The sequence below is a fragment of the Ursus arctos genome, unplaced genomic scaffold (genome assembly GCF_023065955.2).
Source record: "Ursus arctos isolate Adak ecotype North America unplaced genomic scaffold, UrsArc2.0 scaffold_19, whole genome shotgun sequence".
Classification (NCBI taxonomy): Eukaryota; Metazoa; Chordata; class Mammalia; order Carnivora; family Ursidae; genus Ursus; species Ursus arctos.
This window is the reverse complement of record NW_026622863.1, coordinates 27,425,895-27,445,190: the sequence shown is the minus strand read 5'-3', so window position 1 is coordinate 27,445,190 and position 19,296 is coordinate 27,425,895. Positions and strand designations below refer to the sequence as shown.

Genomic DNA, 19,296 nt, shown 5'->3' with positions numbered 1-19,296 from the left:
GGAGGGAATCTGAGATGGTTCCTAGGTGTCTGCTGGGAGCACCTGGGCAAAAGGTGATGTTACCCAGTTAGTCATCTGAGCCGTGACTGGGTTTGGGAGCATGGAACCAGGAGTCTCAGGCTTACTTCGGGATAGTGACATCATTCACTCCCTCCCTCCCTCCCTCTGCACCGAGTGAGCGCTGTGTTTACAGCACCGGGCAATCAGCCACGAACAAGACTGCCTTTACGGAGCTCACAATTGGGCGCAGAGCAAGATACTCTGGGCCAGTGGTTGTCAAACAGGGATCAGTTAGGAGTGTGTAACACGGAGACGTAGCTCTGCGTGTGTGTGTGTGTGTGTGTGTGTGTGTGTGTGTGTGAGAGAGAGAGAGAGAGAGAGAGAGAGAGAGAGAGAGAGAGAGAACCCAACATATAAACATTTTGATGGCCAAGTCTGGAGATGTGTGAAGCCTCACCTCCAACCGGATCACCTTCTTGATGTTGACAGGTTTGGAGGGCTGGAAGTGCAATTGCAGGCTGTACTCAGCCTTGGGGGGGATGGTCCCCTGCATGGTGGACACGGTGAAGTCTTCGCCCAGGTGCTCCAGGCTGGTGATCCGCCAGGCCACGGGCAGGGGTGTGACGTTGCGGAGAAGAACTACCTTGGATTCTTTTCTGTGGAGACCAAAAGAAATTTTGTCAGTTTCAAATGATTCTGATTTATTATGGCAGGTCCAAAAAAGCACTTCTGGTTATTTTAATCATTGCTTAGCTCACTAACCAGAGTTCTTCAGGGAACAGGGCCTGGGGGTAATGATCAAGGAATGCAGGATACATACCATAATATTCTCTCCCAGTAGCCCCAGAGATAAACATTCTCTATTTAGAATAATATAATACCAGTGAATGAAACGGTTAAGTTCCAGTTTTGGTCTAGCATTCTCTGCGCTTTAATTTCTTTTTTTTTTTTTAAAGATTTTATTTATTTATTTAACAGAGATAGAGACAGCCAGCGAGAGATGGAACACAGCAGGGGGAGTGGGAGAGGAAGAAGCAGGCTCATAGTGGAGGAGCCTGATGTGGGGCTCGATCCCGTAACGCCGGGATCACGCCCTGAGCCGAAGGCAGACGCTTAACCATTGTGCCACCCAGGGGCCCCTGTGCTTTAATTCCTAAACCAAAGATTCTTTACCTTTGAAGGTAACGGACTACTTAGAGAATTTGGAAAAAGGGAGTCCTTCTGAGCAAAATGCAAATATGCACATACTTTGGCAGCTGATTTTGGGGGTTATGTCCTGGACCCCGCATGTGAACTTCATAGGGTTACTAACCATCTTAGTTTGCACAGGGCCAGAAGTTTCCCCGGATGCAGGACTTTCAGTGCTAAAATGAGAGGCCTGAGAAAATCGGGATGAGCTGGCCACCCTAGAACTAAATGTTCTTTAAATCCCATCGCAGTCCAGGTATCATCCAGAACTCTGACCTGTGCAACAAGAGCCGGTCAAAATGCAATTGTCTGGAGTCCAGCTCTAGTTCTGGGCGGACCCCTTGGCAGGTTAACTTGAAGACAGCTGGCTCTGGGTTCTCCTTGATGCAGCAGACAATGCAGTCATCAAAGACACCAACCGCAGTAGGGTAGGCCCATATGTTCAGCATCTAAAGGAAGCATCGAAACAGTACATTTATGCCAAGAATGCCAAGACCTCAAATTTCCCAAGAAAGACTTGCCTTGGTAGACTTGTTTCCATGCGACTGTACCTGCTTCTCATTGGGTTTCAGAATCATGTTGGTGGGCTCCAGGAAATAGGTGGTTGCTCTGACATCATTCTGAAAACAGAAGAACGCCTCCACGACCATGGGGGAATTATTCACGATGGTCAGTGTCTCCGTGTTGCCCGGGAACAAGGAGGACTTGTACCTGGAAGTGAACAAAGATTAGGGATGTGGATGTAAGGATTGACTGGAAGTTCAGGTGGCAAAGGAGACCGTGGGGTGTGTGGCAATGCTGGAGGGCAGTGTGGGACACTGAGGCAGTGGCATGGCAGCTAAGAACACAAGCTTTGCAGTTGTGAAGACGTGCAGCTGGACTTTATATCCGCTCCCCATAAGCCTTGGTCTCCTTATTACTATGATGGGATGCTAATACTCCTTAGGATTTCTACGAGTATTAAATGCAGTGGTGCACCCAGTGCTCTTCAGGACAGCTACAGATACCGAATGCCCAAAATGCTACCTATTATTGCAAAGAATTGTGTTTTTTTTTTAAGTTTGTTTATTTATTTATTTAAGTAATCTCTATAGCCAACGTGGGGCTTGAACTCACGACCCTGAGATCAAGAGTCGCATGCTCTACCGACTGAGCCAGCCAGGTGCCCCATTATTACAAAGAATTCTTTTTTTTTTTTTTAAAGATTTTATTTATTTATTTAACAGAGATAGAGACAGCCAGCGAGAGAGGGAACACAAGCAGGGGGAGTGGGAGAGGAAGAAGCAGGCTCATAGCAGAGGAGCCTGATGTGGGGCTCGATCCCAGAACGCCGGGATCACGCCCTGAGCCGAAGGCAGACGCCCAGCCGCTGCGCCACCCAGGCGCCCCTCATTATTACAAAGAATTCTAACTGGGAAACATGAGGCTCTATCCTTCCCAGGGCTTATATTCCCAGGAGATAGAATCCTTTGAGAGTAACGTTATTTCACATCTGCCTTAGAGGTGATCATTCCTAGACCTGTTTAAGACGTTATTGTTCTGACACGGATTCATTTGGCGTGGTTCACTGTTATAAGGCTGTTTCCGTTCCTTCGTGACTTGGGGAAAGAGCCACAGAGTTGAGCACTGTGGGCACTAGAAGCTGCTCAGTTAATGGTAATGGACATGAAAGGAACCGCAGAAGGTACAAGGAATGCCAATGAAGACACACATCATCAGAGATCAGAGCAAAGGCACCACAGCACCCACTGGTGCCCAGGAACAGTCTGAAAAGCTTTTTTGGATAGGCAGTGATGGAGGAAGGAAGGAGAGAAAATGGCAGAGATCAAATCAGGGTCAGAAAGACAGAGTGCTCTCTGTGTCACTACTAAAGGGGTGGTGGCCTCCATATCAAACTGGTCATCACCACCAGCCAGTACTGTTCTAAGTCTCACGTGCTAAGAACTCATTGTCCAGTTCAGTTTCACAAATCTGTGGGTGGGTGCTATTGTTTTCCCATTTTGCAGATGAGAACACTGAGGCTCAGCAAGTTTTGAGAAAATAAAGAAATAATACCCGGTTGTACTGGGCCTTGTTTTTGGGCCACTGTAATTTCTAGGAGAGAGATGTCTAGCCCCAAGTTCTGGTAGGTTCCAGTGCTGTCAGGACACACGTCTCTCTAAATGGCCATGATCTCCCTGACTCCTGACCCTGGGCTGCTGTGTCCTTCAGTTCCATCAACCTGACCCCCCTCCTTCTCTCTCCGAAGCCCTTCTACTGGGCCCCTTCTAGTGGAAGATCCACTCCAGCATCAGCCAACAATCTTCTTCTTGGCTTTCTAGTCCAGCCTCTCAGGAAATAAACTCCAGTTATTAACGGACTGGAGAACAAAGAAGTTTCGTTAGTTCTACCAAGTCAGCGTGAACACAAACACTCTACTTATCGTAATGAACGCTAGACTGAATTAAGACGTGCTTAGAGCTGGGTCCAGTTTTGGACTCACCTCACTGCCTACACAGTGAGAAGTCTGTATATAACTGAAAAAACCGGTATCACTAAAAATGTGTGACTGTCAACCTTACCCAGGGCCCCTAATTCCGCCCGACAACCTTCATCTGTTTCTCTAATATTCTCTCTCTCCAACTTTCCACAAAAACTGTTTCATCTGCTCTCTATTTTCTCAACATTTTTATCTTCCCTCCCCTTCCCTCCCTGTTAGGGACGACCTCAAAACATGCCTCATGAGGACCTTCTCACGGGTCCAATCTCATCTGCACCTGAAGCCATCCGCCTTCCTTCCTCCTAGTGGGCGGTGGTGGTCCCTCTTCCTGGCACGAACAGCATCCCTGTCTCCCATTGTGTTGTCTCAGGGAGCTGTACCACTGATGACCCTCACCTCCTCTTAAAACTCCAACCTCTTCCTCCCTGTCTTCCCTTGGCATCCAAACATAGCTTAAGAACATAGCATAAGAACAACAGTGTGTGAGTAGTGCTCCCTGGACTCCATGTCTCCTCCCATCCTTGACTGCCTCCATTTCTCTTCACTGCCAAGTTTTCCAAAGAACTACCTTTACACCCCATCTCTATTCTTTCACTTCCCACTGACTCCTGAACTCACTTTGCTTGGGCTTCATCCTCAGAAATCCCCCAAAAGGACTTTTGCTAAGGCTCTTAGCTAAGGCTCCATGTTGTTCAACCCCATGGATGTCGTCTGAGAACCCAAACCACAGAGCTTAGTCCTTGCTTTGTGTGGCTACTAGCTATACCACCTAAGCATGCAAACGACATATCCCAAAGTGAACGCTTGATCCTACTCTTTCCCCCCCAAAACCTGGTCCTCCTCCAGGTTTTTCCATCTGGGAAGATGGTACCCACATTCATCTGGGTGGCTTAGCAGAAACTCGGGGTGCAAGAACCCAGTTCTCCTGTGGTTCAGGGCTAACTGAGGCAGCAGTAGTAAAACCCTCCCTGCCTGTATTATTCATGAGTCCAACTGGGAGTCTGAAATCTGCCTTGAAATAATGGAACACTTACTTATCTCTTGATTTTCCACAAAGCAGTGGCCCAAAGTAAAACTTCTCCATGCTCATAATATACTTCTTAAAGATGATCTCATTTTGCTTCATGTCCGCCTTCCGCTGAGGAAATACCACTCTGAACACAGGGGAGGAAGAGAAGAGGAAAGGCTGAGTGCAAGTTCAATGTCTCCATTTGACTTTGACCCGAAACCAACACTCCCTGTTCAGCAAAGGGTCAGGTATCTGGAGACAGAATGATTCTTAATTTGAGGACCTTAGTTGAGCCCTTATTCCTGCTCCCTCCCTTCCACCACCCCCAGAGATGAGAGTTCGCTTTGAACTTGAGAAAAAGTTTCCCAGGTGTATTTCATAATGAGGGGTTGATGGTAGAGTGGAGTTAGATTTCCCACGCTAGTGTGTCCAGCTAGAAAAACTCCTGACAATCTCTGGAAAAGTGGTTCTGGTGGATATTAACCAGCTTCTGAGTTCCTTGTCCAATGTGGGCCCCTTGTGAGAACTGTAAAAAAGCTCCTCTTAGTGGATAAGCTATAAAAGTCCTCTTCCCATGGGGCGCCTGGGTGGCTCAGTCGTTAAGCGTCTGCCTTCGGCTCAGGGTGTGATCCCAGGGACCTGGGATCGAGCCCCGCATTGGGCTCCCTGCTTCGCTGGGAGCCTGCTTCTTCCTCTCCCACTCCCGCTGCTTGTGTTCCCTCTCTCGCTGGCTGTCTCTCTGTCAAATAAATAAATAAATAAAATCTTAAAAAAAAAAAAGGCCTCTTCCCCTAGAGGGCTTGTCCCACTAGCTTGCTCAGGCAGGTGAATTTATGTTGTGGATAAGGGGTGCGGTGGTGCTTGGTAGCTCAGAAAAATGTCTTCCCGTGGAGAGTCCAACAATACATATAAAACCTGCTTAAATTTGCTTCATAGTTAAGCAGGCAAACGAACTTGCCGGAGGACGACGCTTCCCCTGCCTTCACACTTATTAACCTTCTCTGTAACTCACTTTGACAGTATAGGCCATTCCTGTGGCTTCGTCAATGGCCAGACACTGAAGCCCAATATGACCAGGGGACTGGGGTGCTGACCCCCGTTCCACATTAGCAGTAAGAGCTACCGTGCTCAAAGTGCCATGGGGCCAAACAAAAATGTTTGTCAACTCACTCATTTATTTACTCAATATTTTTCAACTCTCTCTCTTGGGTGTATATACTATTTACTAACAGACAAGACCTACAGATTTATTTCTTCTTGGATATACCCACAGTTTGGCCTGTGGTCTTGGTGTGCAAAAATACGGAACGCTTCATGAATTTGCGTGTCATCTTTGTGTAAGGGCCATGCTTCTCTGTATCGTTCCAGTTGGATTAACTTTCTCTTTTAAGGTAAAATACACTTACTTTGGGTCTTGGCAAATGTAAGGGTAACTGCAGACACCTCGGCAATAGAGCTGGTACTGGCGGTGAGTTCCAAGGATCTCAAAGTTAAACGTTTGGTCAAAGTTGCCAAGGTCATTGGAAGAGAAGTGTATTCGGATTGTCACCTCACCGTTGGCTGGCACAATCCACCGGAAGTGATTCAGCCTGCAAATGACCGCAGGACTTTTAAAGAGAGAAGGATTTCTTTGGGCCAAGGGCAGACAGGACTGCTGCCTGGGAGAAGTCCTGGCCTGCCAGGGGTCAGGCACGGCCATCCAGAGGGCCCTGCTGGCAGCCCTGCTCTGTCTGGCGCTCAACAGCCACACCCTCTATTCGGGGCTCCACCATTCCCTTCCCTGGGTGGTTCAGAGGCCCACCTGATGAATTTCTCCTGGCAGAACTGCCCAGAGAAGTTGTTCTGGTCCATGTCTGACAGGGGGGCGATGGCTCCGGGTGGTCCCCCAGGAAGGCCCTTCCTGTTGAAGGCCATGCGACGTTTGTCCTTTTGAGTGTCTCGGGCCTGATCTGCTTTTTCCTTTGGTTTCTGTTTACTTCCCTTAGAGGACGTGGTCTGCTCCTCCTGGGTCTTAATTAAACACAAGCACAGAGTCTTAAATATTCATTGACATACACCTGAACAGAAGACAGAGATGCCTAGAACACGTGTGCAGTCTAGGGTCACCGCGCTGCAGTGCAGAGGGCCCAGCCTACTGCACTAGTGGAGAAGAGGAGGAGAGAAGTCTAGTGCTTTCCTGGGCACCCCATTCCCTGAGGAGGAGGCCGAAGCCCAGAGAAAGCTTCGAGCTGCAGGGACTGCGTTCCTATACTGCATTTTATTGTGGAGTATTTTTAGTACCTTTTACTCTAGACCCCTTGCCCCTCCCAATCACACTGACTTTTGAGCAGACCAGATCTGTGTTCTTATAGAATATTCCATACTCTGAAATTTTCTGACTATTCTTCGGGCATCATTTCAATTATTCCTTCATTCCCTATATTTTCTGTAAATTGAAAATTAAGCGTAAAGCTTGACTAGATTCATAGAAGATGCTGTATATGTCACACTCCATCACAATGAGGGACAAAAAATGCCACCTCAACCCATGATTACGGATGCACTGTGTTCACATGGCAGGAGTGGCGCCCGGCAGACCTGGCCTCCGTAAAGTGGGCGTTTCCCTTTGCGGCTGGCCAGTCACCTGTGGGACGACGCTGTGGATTGCAGTGAATGTCTTGTTCCCCAACAAAGTACTGCTTTTTGTATCAGTTGGTGCTCCTTCATTAATTACTTCGCTGGGGATAACAGAATAGCATTTTTCTAATTTTACTATTCTTTCTATAGTTTTAGCTGCCATTCTTCTAGAATGAAGAGCTTTCCTCTGTCAACTGGGGATGAATTAGAGTTCCTCCTAAAACGGTTAAGTTAAAGTATGCTCAACCCTTTTCTGTTAATGGCTAATTTTAAGGAAAGAGGTGGGTGTCACAGTCACCTCTGAATTTGGCGTTTTTCTTTATCTTTTTTATTTGGACTCTGTTCTAGTGAGGCCTGCCCACTCATGCTGCTGACCTCAGATGAGAATTCCCTACTTATTTGTAAAAAGAAGTCTGAGGCAGTCTCTTCACCTAATTGAGCCTGAGGCAGGGCTTACTTCCTGCTGATTTTATTATTCTTTGCTGTTGTGCTTGGTTTGTAGGAGGCTGTGCGGAGAGATTCAAATGTGGGGCTACCATACTTTTCTGGGAATAAGTAACCCCTCTCTGGTTTTTAATAGACATACCTTCTGCATATTATTGGTCAAATCTATTTTCCTTCGTGATTTACTGTATTAATTGCATATGTATTTTCTTCTACTTACAAGTGATTTCATTTGGATCGCTCATAGTTTTAATCCAGCTGGAATTAATTTTACTCTCTTGTGTCAGGCAAAGAGATAAAAAGTGCGTTTACCAAACTATCCAATCTCCCGCTCATAAACTCTTTGATAAGCCGTCCTTTTCCGAGTGCTGTGTGTTCCCTCAACTCGTGTCTGCTGCTCCTGGACTCTCACGTGCTGTGTGAGCTACCTTGGCTTCCCAATACAGGCTAATACATTTTTTTAAGAGAGCTGCTTTTGCTTATTATTTCTCCCAAATGAGCTTCAGAGCAATTCAACGAGTTCCCTAGACCATCCCACGGGGCCTGGAAAGGGTGGAGATGAGAATGAGCCATTCTGAGAGGGGCTCATGAGGGGTCCCCCGGCGGGATTCACAATGAGTCAAGGGCAAGCACATCAGTGAGTGCGACACCCAACACCATACTCTGTTTTTGACCATGCGGAGGTTGACCTTTCCTGTCTGCCCAACTGAAGTCCTGCCAAGGTCAGGAGAACAAGTGGCTGGCTTGCTCCTTACCTTCCCGGAACCCAGGGTGCCTGAAAGCTCTGCATCTGCTTCCCCTTCTCTCTTCTCATCCAGCAGGGAGAGCTCTTCAGATGGGGGGATCACAAACACGAAATGCTTCAGGATTTCTGTTGTGGCCAAAGGCAGCCGCTTCATGGGGTAGGAGATGATTGAGAATAAGGTGGGAGGTGGGATGGGTGGTCCAGAGGAGCCCAGACCCAAGATGTCCAGGATCTAAAGGAAAAGCCCGTGGTTAATTTCAGATGCAGAGGGCAGGGTGTCCCCAGCTGTCTCCCTGAGTGAGCACAGGGTGGTTTGGACCCTCTTGCCTTTCCCTAACATTCTTAGGAGATGCCACTGCCATGGACATGTGTTGGGGAAGGAGTGTGAAAGGTCTGTGACACAGCTGTGCAGGTCCTTCTAGAGCCCCGTGCCCCCAGACCAGGCTGGGGCTCTTGCTGTGGGCTGCGTGCTCCCTATCCTTCTCTCATGATGACTTTAGTCACCTTATTGTGTCTGCCTCTGCAATTGGATGGTATACTCCACTGGGACAGGGACCAGGGTGATATAGCACAGGGGCTAGGACATAGCAGGCACTAAAAAAATATGTTTTAGACACCAGCTCTTAAAATTCTGATGTCTACAGAGTTGTTCCACCAGTTTTCAGATCCCATGTTAACGTTTCATTTACCTTTAAACGTTCTTTCTTTCTGATGCTGAAAGTAAGTTAGGGTTGGAGCAGGTCAAGTATGGCAAAGAAAACAAGCCAAGGTTCTGAGACTCTCATCGTGAGACCACATCACACCCCAGTCTGTTCCCCTTGAGGAATTACCTGTGTTTTCCCATCAACTCTTACCTGCCCAACTTTCCCCCCGGGCTGTTCCCTCCTTGTTAAGGTTGCTTCTAGTTTCTGATCAACTAAACTAGCGATCAGTGAACTGTGGCCCCTTGGTCTGGCCTGCTACCTGTTTTTGTAAATAAAGTTGTACTGGGACAGAGTCTTGTCCATTGATTCACATGTTGTTCATGGTTGCGACAGGCTGTAGGACCTGCAGCCTAAAATATTTGCTTTCTGGTGTTTTGCAGAAAAAGCTCATCTCTGGACAAAACGTTTTAATAACCATCTCCTTCAAACCACCACCTGTGGGGCTGCTGGTTATGCGATATTTTGTAGGAACAAAAAGCTATGTAATAGTATGATTTCTGTCACTATAGGAAGCTTGTGGGAACAAGATTTTCAAGTAGTTGCGACTCTTGCTTCACTCCACAGTATACCTACCTTGTCAGCCTGTAACATCAGTATTATCAATATTTAAAATCAACCCTAAAAATCTATGCAGAACTTATTAAATTCAACACCCAAAAAAGCAAATTATCCAGTTAGGAAACAGGCAGAAGACATGAATAGACATTTCTCCAAAGAAGACATCCAAATGGCTAAGACGCATGAGAAGATGCTCCTCACTCATCATCAGGGAAATGCAAATCAAAACCACGAGATACCACCTCACACCTGTCAGCATGGCTAAGATCAACAACACAAGAGACAACAGGCATTGGTGAGGATGTGGAGAAAGGGGAACACTCGTGCACTGTTGGTGGGAATGCAAGCTGGTGCAGCTACTCTGGAGAACAGTTTGGAGGTTCCTCAGAAAGTTGAAAATAGAGCTACCCTATGATCCAGCAATTGCACTACTAGGTATTTACCCAAAGGATACAAAAATACAGATTTGAAGGGGTACATGCACCCCAATGTTTATAGCAGCATCATCAACAATAGCCAGACTATGGAAAGAGCCCAAATGTCCATCAACTGATGAATGGATAAAGAAGAGGTGGTATATATACAATGGAATATTAGTCAGCCATCAAAAAGAATGAAATCTTGCCATTTTCAACTATGTGGATAGAGCTAGAAAGTATTATCCTAAGTGAAATAAGTTGATCAGAGAGGGGCACCTGGCTGGCTCAGTTGGTAGAGCATGTGACTCTTGATCTCATGAGTTTGAACCCCACGTTGGATGTGAAGCATACTTAAAAAAGTCAGTCAGAGAAAGACAAATACCAATACGATTTCACTCATATGTGGAATTCAAGAAACAAAACAGATGAATATAGGGGAAGGAAAAAAAAAGAGGGAAGCAAACCATAAGAGACTCTTAATGATAGAGGACAAATTGAGGATTGCTGGAGGGGGGTTGGGTGGCAGGTGGGCTAGATGGGTGATGGCTACTAATAAGGAGGGCACCTGTGATGAGCACTGGGCATCATAAGTAAGCGATGAATCACTACATTCTACTCTTGAAACCAATATTACACTACATGTTAACTAACTAGAATTTAAATAGAAACTAAAAAAAAAAAAACCAACTCTACAGGCTGTTTTTTATGAGGTTAGCTGGCGTCATTTAGATCTGTGGAAGTTTCTATGGATTTTCACCAACCAGAAAAAGGTCCTTTTAGCCACTGTTGTCTCATATCCAAGGGGGCCTCGGAGATTAATGGAAATAGGGGGTGCAGAAAGGAACACTTTAATGGCCATTAGCACTGTACCCACTACCTGATTCATCACGTCTCCAGCCTGGAGAAGAGTCTGTACCTGATCCCCTTTGGGAAGCATATCATTCTCCATGGCCTGCTTCCAGCTCAAGCCTTCGAAGTCGGGTGTCTGGATGGTTATGAATGGCACACCCAGATCCTTCTTCCCCTCATGGTGGTCCTCCTCCCCTCCTTCCACCTCCCCTCTGTCGCTTCGATCCTCCAGTGCCCTGAGCTTCTCCAGACGCTCCCTCTCGGCCTTCTCCCGCTCCTGGCGCTCCTTCTCGGCTCTCTCCTTCTCTGCACGCTCCCTCTCTCGGTCCTTGCGGCCTCGGCGCCCACCCGAAGGAGCCTGGCGCTGGTCATCAGGCTCGTGGGGCGTGTCCTCGCCGCCGGTGTGATGCAGCAGAATGCCTTGCTTCCGGTCCCAGTTCATGAGGATGCTCTGAACATCCTTCAGAGTCAACTCATAGGTCTTAAACTTCTGGACCAAGTGCTTGTCAGCATCCTTCAGGAGGTCCCCTTCGCTGTCCTCTTGTTCCTGGACGAGGGGAATCCCAAGCAGATGGATATCTCCTAGTTGGTTCTTTTTCTTCTTGCTTAGATCATCCTTCTCATTTAAATGTTCCCTAACAGATCCTTTCCTTTCTAGTGCATCCATCTTGACCTCTAGTTTGGAAAAAGTAAGAATCTAGAAAGCAAAACACATAAAACATGATCAACACAGTTCTTTAAGGGAGAACAGACCGCATAAGGAAGAGCAAGATGACAGTGTGTGCTGGAAGAGGCCTCACAGGATTCCAGGTGCCTCTTGCCCACACCAGGGCTGTCAAAGAATCACCTTGGGGGTCTTTGTTAAAATATTCTTTCCATGGCCCTTTGTTGGCAACAAATAGGAGTTCAGAATTTGGCTGTACCCCAGGCTTTTACAAAAAAATATGTGTTTACTTAAGTAACTTGGCATAGAGAAACCAACTTGATTCTTTTTCTCTTTTTAAACTTGCTTTGTGGGCTCTGATTTTCTTCTCCCCTGGATGAAATCCTTGGGGAGGCTCCATAGGTTTTTGGCCATTCTTTGGTGACATAAAGTCCAGTCGAGTCTAATGATGACGGCCGGCCAGACAGCCCAGAACCCCTGTTTCTGGTGACAGCACTCCTCCTCCCTAAGGTCAGGCTTGGAGGCAGGCCTGGCCAGCACTGGCTTTCCCCTGGCCTCACCGTACCACTCCTCCTTCACATCTGTCTGCATCTCTAACACAGCCTGGAGAGTGTGGACAGGTTGCTGCTGGCCAAGCAGTCTCGTGGAGGGGTCGCTCACTGAGGAGGGCGGGGAGGGGCTTGGCCACTACCGTCTCTTTCTCTGTCATCAGTAGAGTCACTGCCAAGACATGGAGAATTCTGTTCGGACATGAGATTTCAGGCAGAGGACTTTGTGTGGAGGGAGGGGCCGCAGAGGGGCAGGGAGGGCTTGCACTTGGAAGATTTCGGGAGCCCAGCACAGAGCAGCCCAAGGCCAGTGACAGTCTAGACTCCAGGCCTGCTTGCCTCTCGTGCTGTTCTTGCTCCCAAGCCTGGGCCATTTCTGTACACGCAGACCCCGCTCCTTCCTGAGTTCTACGGGATTGTGAACCCTGGGCATGAATTCCTCTGCTCTCACCTCTACCCAGATGTGGTCACTGTCTGTTGCTCATCCACTGGGACCAGTCTGCACCTTGTCTGGGAGGCATGCTTTCGCTTCACCCTCTGAAGGTCTGGTGCTGGGACAGCCCCTGTGCACACCGGCTAGCTAGCTACCCTGCTGGGCTGTGAGTGCCACCCTGGCTGTTCTGCCTTTCCCGGGTCATGGCAGCAGAGACATGACTTTTAAGCTTGGCAGGCTGATAAACTATTGCTACATGTCTGCAAGGACAAGCTGATGTTAGAGTGTCTACCTTGACTGTTGTCAAGATAAGCTCAAGGGGGACCCTTAACTTTGTGGCTTGCTGGAGGCCGGCTGTTAATACCAGCCTATTCACCAGCATCCAGGGGCCCTGGGGGGACAGTGGAAAGCACAAGGACTATGGTCAGACATAACTGGGTGGGGTCCTTGAACTCTCTCGGCCCCAGATGGGCCTCATGTCTCTGAACCCCGCAGGGTGGGAGGGGAGACAAAACAAAGTACAGGCAGAGCTCTGGGCACATACTCAGCTTTCAACAAATGTCAGCCTCTTCCCTCCTACCTTCTGCTCCACCACAAGATCCAAACAGTATCAGGTCAATTTTGTGGAAGGGAAATGTACTGGCTTGATGGGTGGTGAGAAGGACCACTCCCTCTGTTCTGCCTCTTGCTAAGGAGCAAGTGAGGGTTGCTACCTGCCGGTTTGTTTGAGATTTCTTCGGGATAGGTTCCTCCTTTACTGGTCCTTGCTTTGGCTTTCTGACCCTCCGTTTTAGCTCATCTTCTTCCCTTTGCCGCTCAAGTTCCTGCTGTAGCTTCTTTTCATGCATCTCCCTTGCCAGCCTCTCCAGTTCCCTTCATCAAACCAGGCAGAGAAAACAGAGTTCAGAGCCCCTCCTGCCCCAAGCCCCACCGCCTGGGCGTGTCTGATGGGGGGACATGGGAGGAGCTTTCCTGGGCATAAAAAGAAAGAGTGAACCAAAGAAATCTGGGTAAATAGGAAGGTAGGTAGGTAGGAAGGAAGGAAGGAAGGAAGGAAGGGAGGGAGGGAGGGAGGGAGGAAGGAAGAAGTTAAGAAGGGAGGAAGGGAGTTAGGAAGGAGGGATGGAGGGAGGGAAGGGAAGGAAAGAAGGAAAGAAAGGAGGGTCTTTGGTCATTCAGGAAAACTGATGAACTCAAACTCAACTAAGAGGAATTCTCAACCTGTATTTCTATTCTAATCTTCTTTCACAGGAGAGCAGGCAAGGGCTGAAAATAAGCTTGATGTTAATAGCTTTTAAAAAGTAACTTTCAGTGGCGCCTGGGTGACACAGTCAGTTAAGTGTCCGACTCTTGATTTTGGCTCAGGTCAGGATCTCAGGGTCATGGATCGAGCCCTGAGTCGAGCCCCATGTGGAGCCCGGTGTCAGGCTCCACGCACAGTGGGGAGCCTGCTGGAGATTTTCTCTCCCTCTGCCCTTGTCCCTTGCTCATGTGCACTCTCTTTCTCTCTCTCTTTAAAATGAATAAATATCAGTTCAGATGAGGCCCAGCTTCTTACACTGTCACGTCTGATGTTCAGACAATAAGAAATCATGTTTTAAATAGCATCCGTAATGGCTAGCTTAGGGCCATGGTGCTGGATCTGAAAGCCGAATTCTCCTCCCCCCCCCACCTCCCTCCCTGCTATGGACTCAGCTGTACCCGTCCTGCTGCCAAGGGCAGAGAGGGCACCAAGTACAAACAAGCAGGGAGAGGACAGCATTTCTGAAAATACAAAACCCCTGTTTTCATCTCTAGGAATCCCTGGTTGCTCCTGGTTGCTGTGACTCTCTACCCACTGAAGTCAACTCTTCATTACTTCGTGTGTGTGTGTGTGTGTGTGTGTGTGACACAAACAAATTATCGTTGAGCTTTGAGGATCAGATTTACATTTTCTAAGTCCACCATGAAATGAATTCCTGAAAGCAATGATCTGGATGAGAAAGAAAAGAGATCCCTTTGGAATCCCAAAGCCAAGCTTTATATACCTGTGGAGGACTAGGCATTTTTACAATGGACCATGCAGATGAAGAAATGAGGGCATACTATGGGGACAGAGAGGACATAAAAGCTCTTTTGGGGTCAGTGGGAGTAATCTGGAGGTAGAGGGAGAGCAGAGAAGGAGGTTAAATAGAAGGGCAAGTATCTTGGCTCTGCCCCTTCTAATGTTTGAAATTCAGTGGGGAGTAAGCTATATGCCCTCCTCCCCTGGCATCTTTGAAGGTTTGGGGCAGAAAGGTCATATATCCTTCTGCCTACCTGCAGCTGAGATAGCCTGAGTCTCCTGGGCCCCAGGTGGTATGGAGGGGATCCAGCCATTCCTGTGTGGTCCCCACTGATGGGCACAGAGAGCGGCTGAGAGCCTGCCCAGGGTCTCTGGTGAACTGCCCAGGCCGAGGATCAAGTGGGAGAGGCAGCCAGAATTCAGGGCACAGAGAACACCACCAAAGGCCAAGACGTTGGCCAGGAAAGGAGAAATGGCCGAGTTCTGGGGAACAACCATTAAGCTCATGTCAAGAGAGTGGCCCCTCGGTCACCAGCTGAGGACACCTGAGCACAGAGGCTGATGAGTCACACCTAGGTGGCAGTTGTCAGGAGACGCTGGGGAGAGCCCCAGGACAGCACAGGGGCCAGAAGCCCAACCCCATTACATCATATCACCTCCCCCTAGTCTCAGATGCCCTCCAGAGAGAAGGAAGGAGAGGATAATGGGAGAAACCCAGAAAGGCTGCAGCAACCAACACCCTCAGTGGGCAACGTGTTTTCCTGATCTCGGCAGGTCATCCTCCTGGAAGGTGACCCTAGTCACCAGGATGGGCTGTGTGTTACTCCCAGGAGAACCACTTCCACTCCCACTAGCCCTTGATTCTGACCTCTTTTTCCTCTCGCGGAGGGCCTGTTGAACCTCGCGATTGAACATGATCTTCTCCTCCTCTGTCATGGCATCGTATTCTTCCTCATCCATGTATTGGAGACGCTCCTTCTCTTTCTCAACTGCCTCCCTGCGTTTGTGTTCTGTGGAGGGAACAGAGACAGGAAGGTGAGGGAAGGTAACTCTCCAGCCTTGGCTGCGGGGGTCCCCTGGTGGCTTAGCTCCCAGCCCATGCAGGCTGCAGGGCGGCAGAGGGTCTGTGCCAGGGGGAGGGGGCTCGTGCCGTTGGCGGCATTCCTGATCTCTGGTGGGCCTTCCATCACTCACACAGTTCCAAACCTGGTCTCCATCTGGAACAGTAGTTCCAAAGATGTCCACGTCCTAATCCCTGAAGGGTGAATATGTGACCTGGCATGGTGGAGAGGATTTTGCAGATGTGATTATGCTAAGGACCTTGAACTGGGGAGATGGTCCCGGATTGTCTGAGTGGGCCCAGTATAACCACAAAGGTCCTTGTAGGAGGGAGGCAGGAGGGTCAGAGTCAGAGAAGGAGAGAAGATGATGGAAGCAGAGGTCAGAAGGCTGTGAAGTAGGGACCACGAGCTGAGGAAGGCAGGTGGCCTCTAGAAGCTCTAGAAGACAAGGGAAAGGATTCTCTCCCTGGAGTCTTTAAAGGAACGTGGCCCTGCTGACACCCCGCTTTTAGGACTTCTAACTCCGAGAACTGTAAGATAGTAAATCTGTGTTGTTCAAAGTCATCAAGTTTGTGGTAATTTGCTACCGCAGCAACAAGGAAGTAATAGGCCACCCACTGACTTTATCCATGATGAACATATGCCACCAGAGTCCTCAGGGTGACGGAGCCATCTGAAGAAAAAGGCGCACTGTCCTCCACACCCTACAGATTCCAGGCCCACACCCAGCACAAAGGCTCTTGGCTTCTTTTTCATGCTTCATGGGCACAACTTCCCACCTTCCATTCTTGGGGGTTTGAGCTTTGGGTTCAGAGAGATGTATCTGGAGATCTTTCTCTGACACGAAGGGGTAGAAGCAGATAAGAACAATGATTCCACCTTCATCGGCTGTGGTGGGGATCAAATAGGAAATCCTGTAAAGCATCTAGGCTAGTGCCTGGCAAATTCATAAATGTTCAGTAAAAATTAGATTTTAATATAATAATATTGTTACTAGGATGCTGCCTCAGGATTTTTTCAAATGCAGATGATTTTGGGGAGAGGAGCCCATAATGCAACTGTGAAAAACTTCAATCCGCAGGTAATTGAGAAAATGAAAAGAGATATTTTCTTTTAAGTTGATGATATGGGGAAATGAGCTTTCTGGAAAATCAGGAAGCTGGAGGCTGGAACCCTGCTGGGGATGCCTGGCCATTCTTCTTAATTTTTCTCTGGATGAGAATGTAAGGAAGCAGTCTTTGAATTTAAGAACCAAGAGAGCTCATGTTTGTAATTAATTTCCTTAAATGGAAAAGCATTATGATTTGTGTGAATTTTTCCAGAAGAGAGAGGGAAGGCCAAGTAAGGAAGGGCAGTGATGTGACCAGAGCTGAGGCTAGAGCAGGACTCTGCCTCCCAGGGACAGCGTGGCCTTCCTTGGGGACCAAGATTTGCTACATCTGCTTCTGACTAAAGTGGGAACTCAAGCTAACATTACTCTGTGCGTGTATCTACTTTTCAGTCACTGAAATTTTTTTCAGGCCACTGTTGTAGTGACAGAAAATGCAAAGGTTTCGGAGTTACACAGACCTTACTAATTTGCTGTGTGAATTTTTTTAAAAAGATTTATTTATTTATTTATTTATTTGAGAGAGAGAGAGAGAGCAAGAGAGAGCTGAGTGTGTGTGGGGGGTAAAGAGCAGAGGGAGAGGAAGAAAGAGAATCTTTTAAGCAGACTCCCGCTGAGCACAGAGCCTGACATGGGGCTTGATCCCATGACCCTGAGATCATAACCTGAGACGAAACCAAGAGTCAGATGCTTAAGAGACTGAGCCACTCAGGTGCCTCTTTGCTGTGTGATCTTACACAAGACTTTTCATATCTCTGAGCCTCATTTTCCTCATCTGTAAAAGGGGGACAATGATCTTCAGAGAGTTACTGAGAGGATTAAATAACCCCAAGCACCATTTAGAGACATTTCAAAGGTACAGAACATTTGCTGCAGTGCCTGGACACAGCAGGCTAAGATGCGGAAACTGGTTTGTACAGTTGATTGGCACCTCCAGTTTGGCAGGAAATGCACAGTCGTCTTGAACAAAAGCAAGCAGCTAACAGGTCACCCGAGTCAGGATGGGACCGGTGATGCATTCCCCTCGGCTTGGCTGTGATTACAGAGAAGACGAAAAGGACGCAGTGTGATATCCGGGGAAAGGGGAATGTGTCTATTATGAAAAGAGCCAGCTGCGTTCATCCCTCATCCTGTCGTCTCTCAACAGGTCACCTGGGTCAGCCAGGCACCTTACAGGGCAGAGGTGAGCCCTAACAACATGGCAAAGGGAACAATGTCCTCTGCCCAAGGGGTCATCCTGGTGGGGAAGCATTTCACAAAGCCCACAGCTTTGCCAAAGGGACAGCCCAGGAGGGCATGGGGCCCTACCTTCTTGCTCCTTTTTGGCCTTCTCCTGGGCCTTCATGGCTGTGTAATCCTGGGCCATGTTGACAACATAGATGTGGTCCCGGTTGCCAATGGCCTTCAGCAGGCAGAGGAGAGCCACAGCTATGTTCCGAGCGAAGAGGGTCTCGAGGCTGTCAAACACCACTCCTTGGAAGCAGTCACTCAGCTGAAACCACAGTGAGCAGACAGTTACTAGGTTCTCTATGGAGAACACTGCCCGTTCTTCTTATGCTTTCCCTGGGGCTGCAACTGGTTCTGCAGACCTACTGGGCCCCAGTGAAAATACTGCAAAACCCATGAAACTACCCTTCCACCTACTACGTTCAACGTGCTATTAGAAAATACAAGAGAAACATCCAAATATTTTATCAGTCATGATAGATCCTTATCATATGTATTTGTGGAGTGAAAGATTGATTCTGTCGCTGTGGAAATAAGGAAAGCGAACAGAATGTGAAAGTCAGGGTCTGGAAAGGTCCATGAGGTGCGGGGACGGAAGATGGAAAGGCAGGATATTCCCATGCACCGAATAACAGACAGCAAGGGCAGCAGGAGCAGGTGGGCCTTTCTCAGTGTTATTAATGCCTTGGTGTGTCAGGATCCTGATCACATTAATCACTGAAGGGCACCCTCTGCTGTCCCACAGTGTTACTCAAAGGGTAGTACACAGACGGGCCACCCTGGGCCAGGCGCTGCTCACTACCAGGTCGGTTGGTTCCTTCCTTCCTTCCTTCCTCCCTCCCTCCCTCCCTCCCTCCCTTCTTTCCTTCCTTCCTTCCTTCCTTCCTTCCTTCCTTCCTTCCTTCCTTCCTTCCTTCTTTTTTTTTTTTTAAGATTTTATTTATTTATTTGAGAGAGAGAGGGAGAGAGAGAGAGAGAGCACGAGCAGGGGGAGCAGCACACAGAGGGAGAAGCAGACTCTCCGCTGAGCAGGGAGCCTGATGCGGGGCTCGATCCCAGGACCCTAGGATCATGACCCGAGCCGAAGGCAGATGCTTAGCCTACTGAGCCCCCCAGGCGCCCCATCACTACCAGTTTTTGATGAGACAAGAATCATGTGTCAGAATGTAAATCAACTACATCACTAAAGACACCATTTAC

At 48.3% G+C, this 19,296-nt stretch overlaps 1 protein-coding gene and 1 pseudogene across 1 annotated transcript in view; both read right to left on the bottom strand.

The window, feature by feature from the left end:
* Positions 1-19,296, bottom strand: part of HYDIN (HYDIN axonemal central pair apparatus protein) — a 375,249-nt gene that overhangs the window by 79,449 nt on the left and 276,504 nt on the right. The window contains exons 43-53 of the mRNA XM_057314225.1: positions 18,178-18,361; positions 15,569-15,710; positions 13,370-13,529; positions 11,079-11,708; positions 8,492-8,713; positions 6,478-6,686; positions 6,083-6,265; positions 4,702-4,821; positions 1,740-1,899; positions 1,465-1,637; positions 458-656 (exon numbers count right to left, since the gene is read on the bottom strand). Of these exons, the coding sequence (XP_057170208.1) occupies positions 458-656; positions 1,465-1,637; positions 1,740-1,899; positions 4,702-4,821; positions 6,083-6,265; positions 6,478-6,686; positions 8,492-8,713; positions 11,079-11,708; positions 13,370-13,529; positions 15,569-15,710; positions 18,178-18,361 (2,382 nt within the window). The remainder of the gene's footprint in view (positions 1-457; positions 657-1,464; positions 1,638-1,739; positions 1,900-4,701; positions 4,822-6,082; positions 6,266-6,477; positions 6,687-8,491; positions 8,714-11,078; positions 11,709-13,369; positions 13,530-15,568; positions 15,711-18,177; positions 18,362-19,296) is intronic.
* Positions 5,973-6,072, bottom strand: LOC113252577 (U6 spliceosomal RNA; annotated as a pseudogene).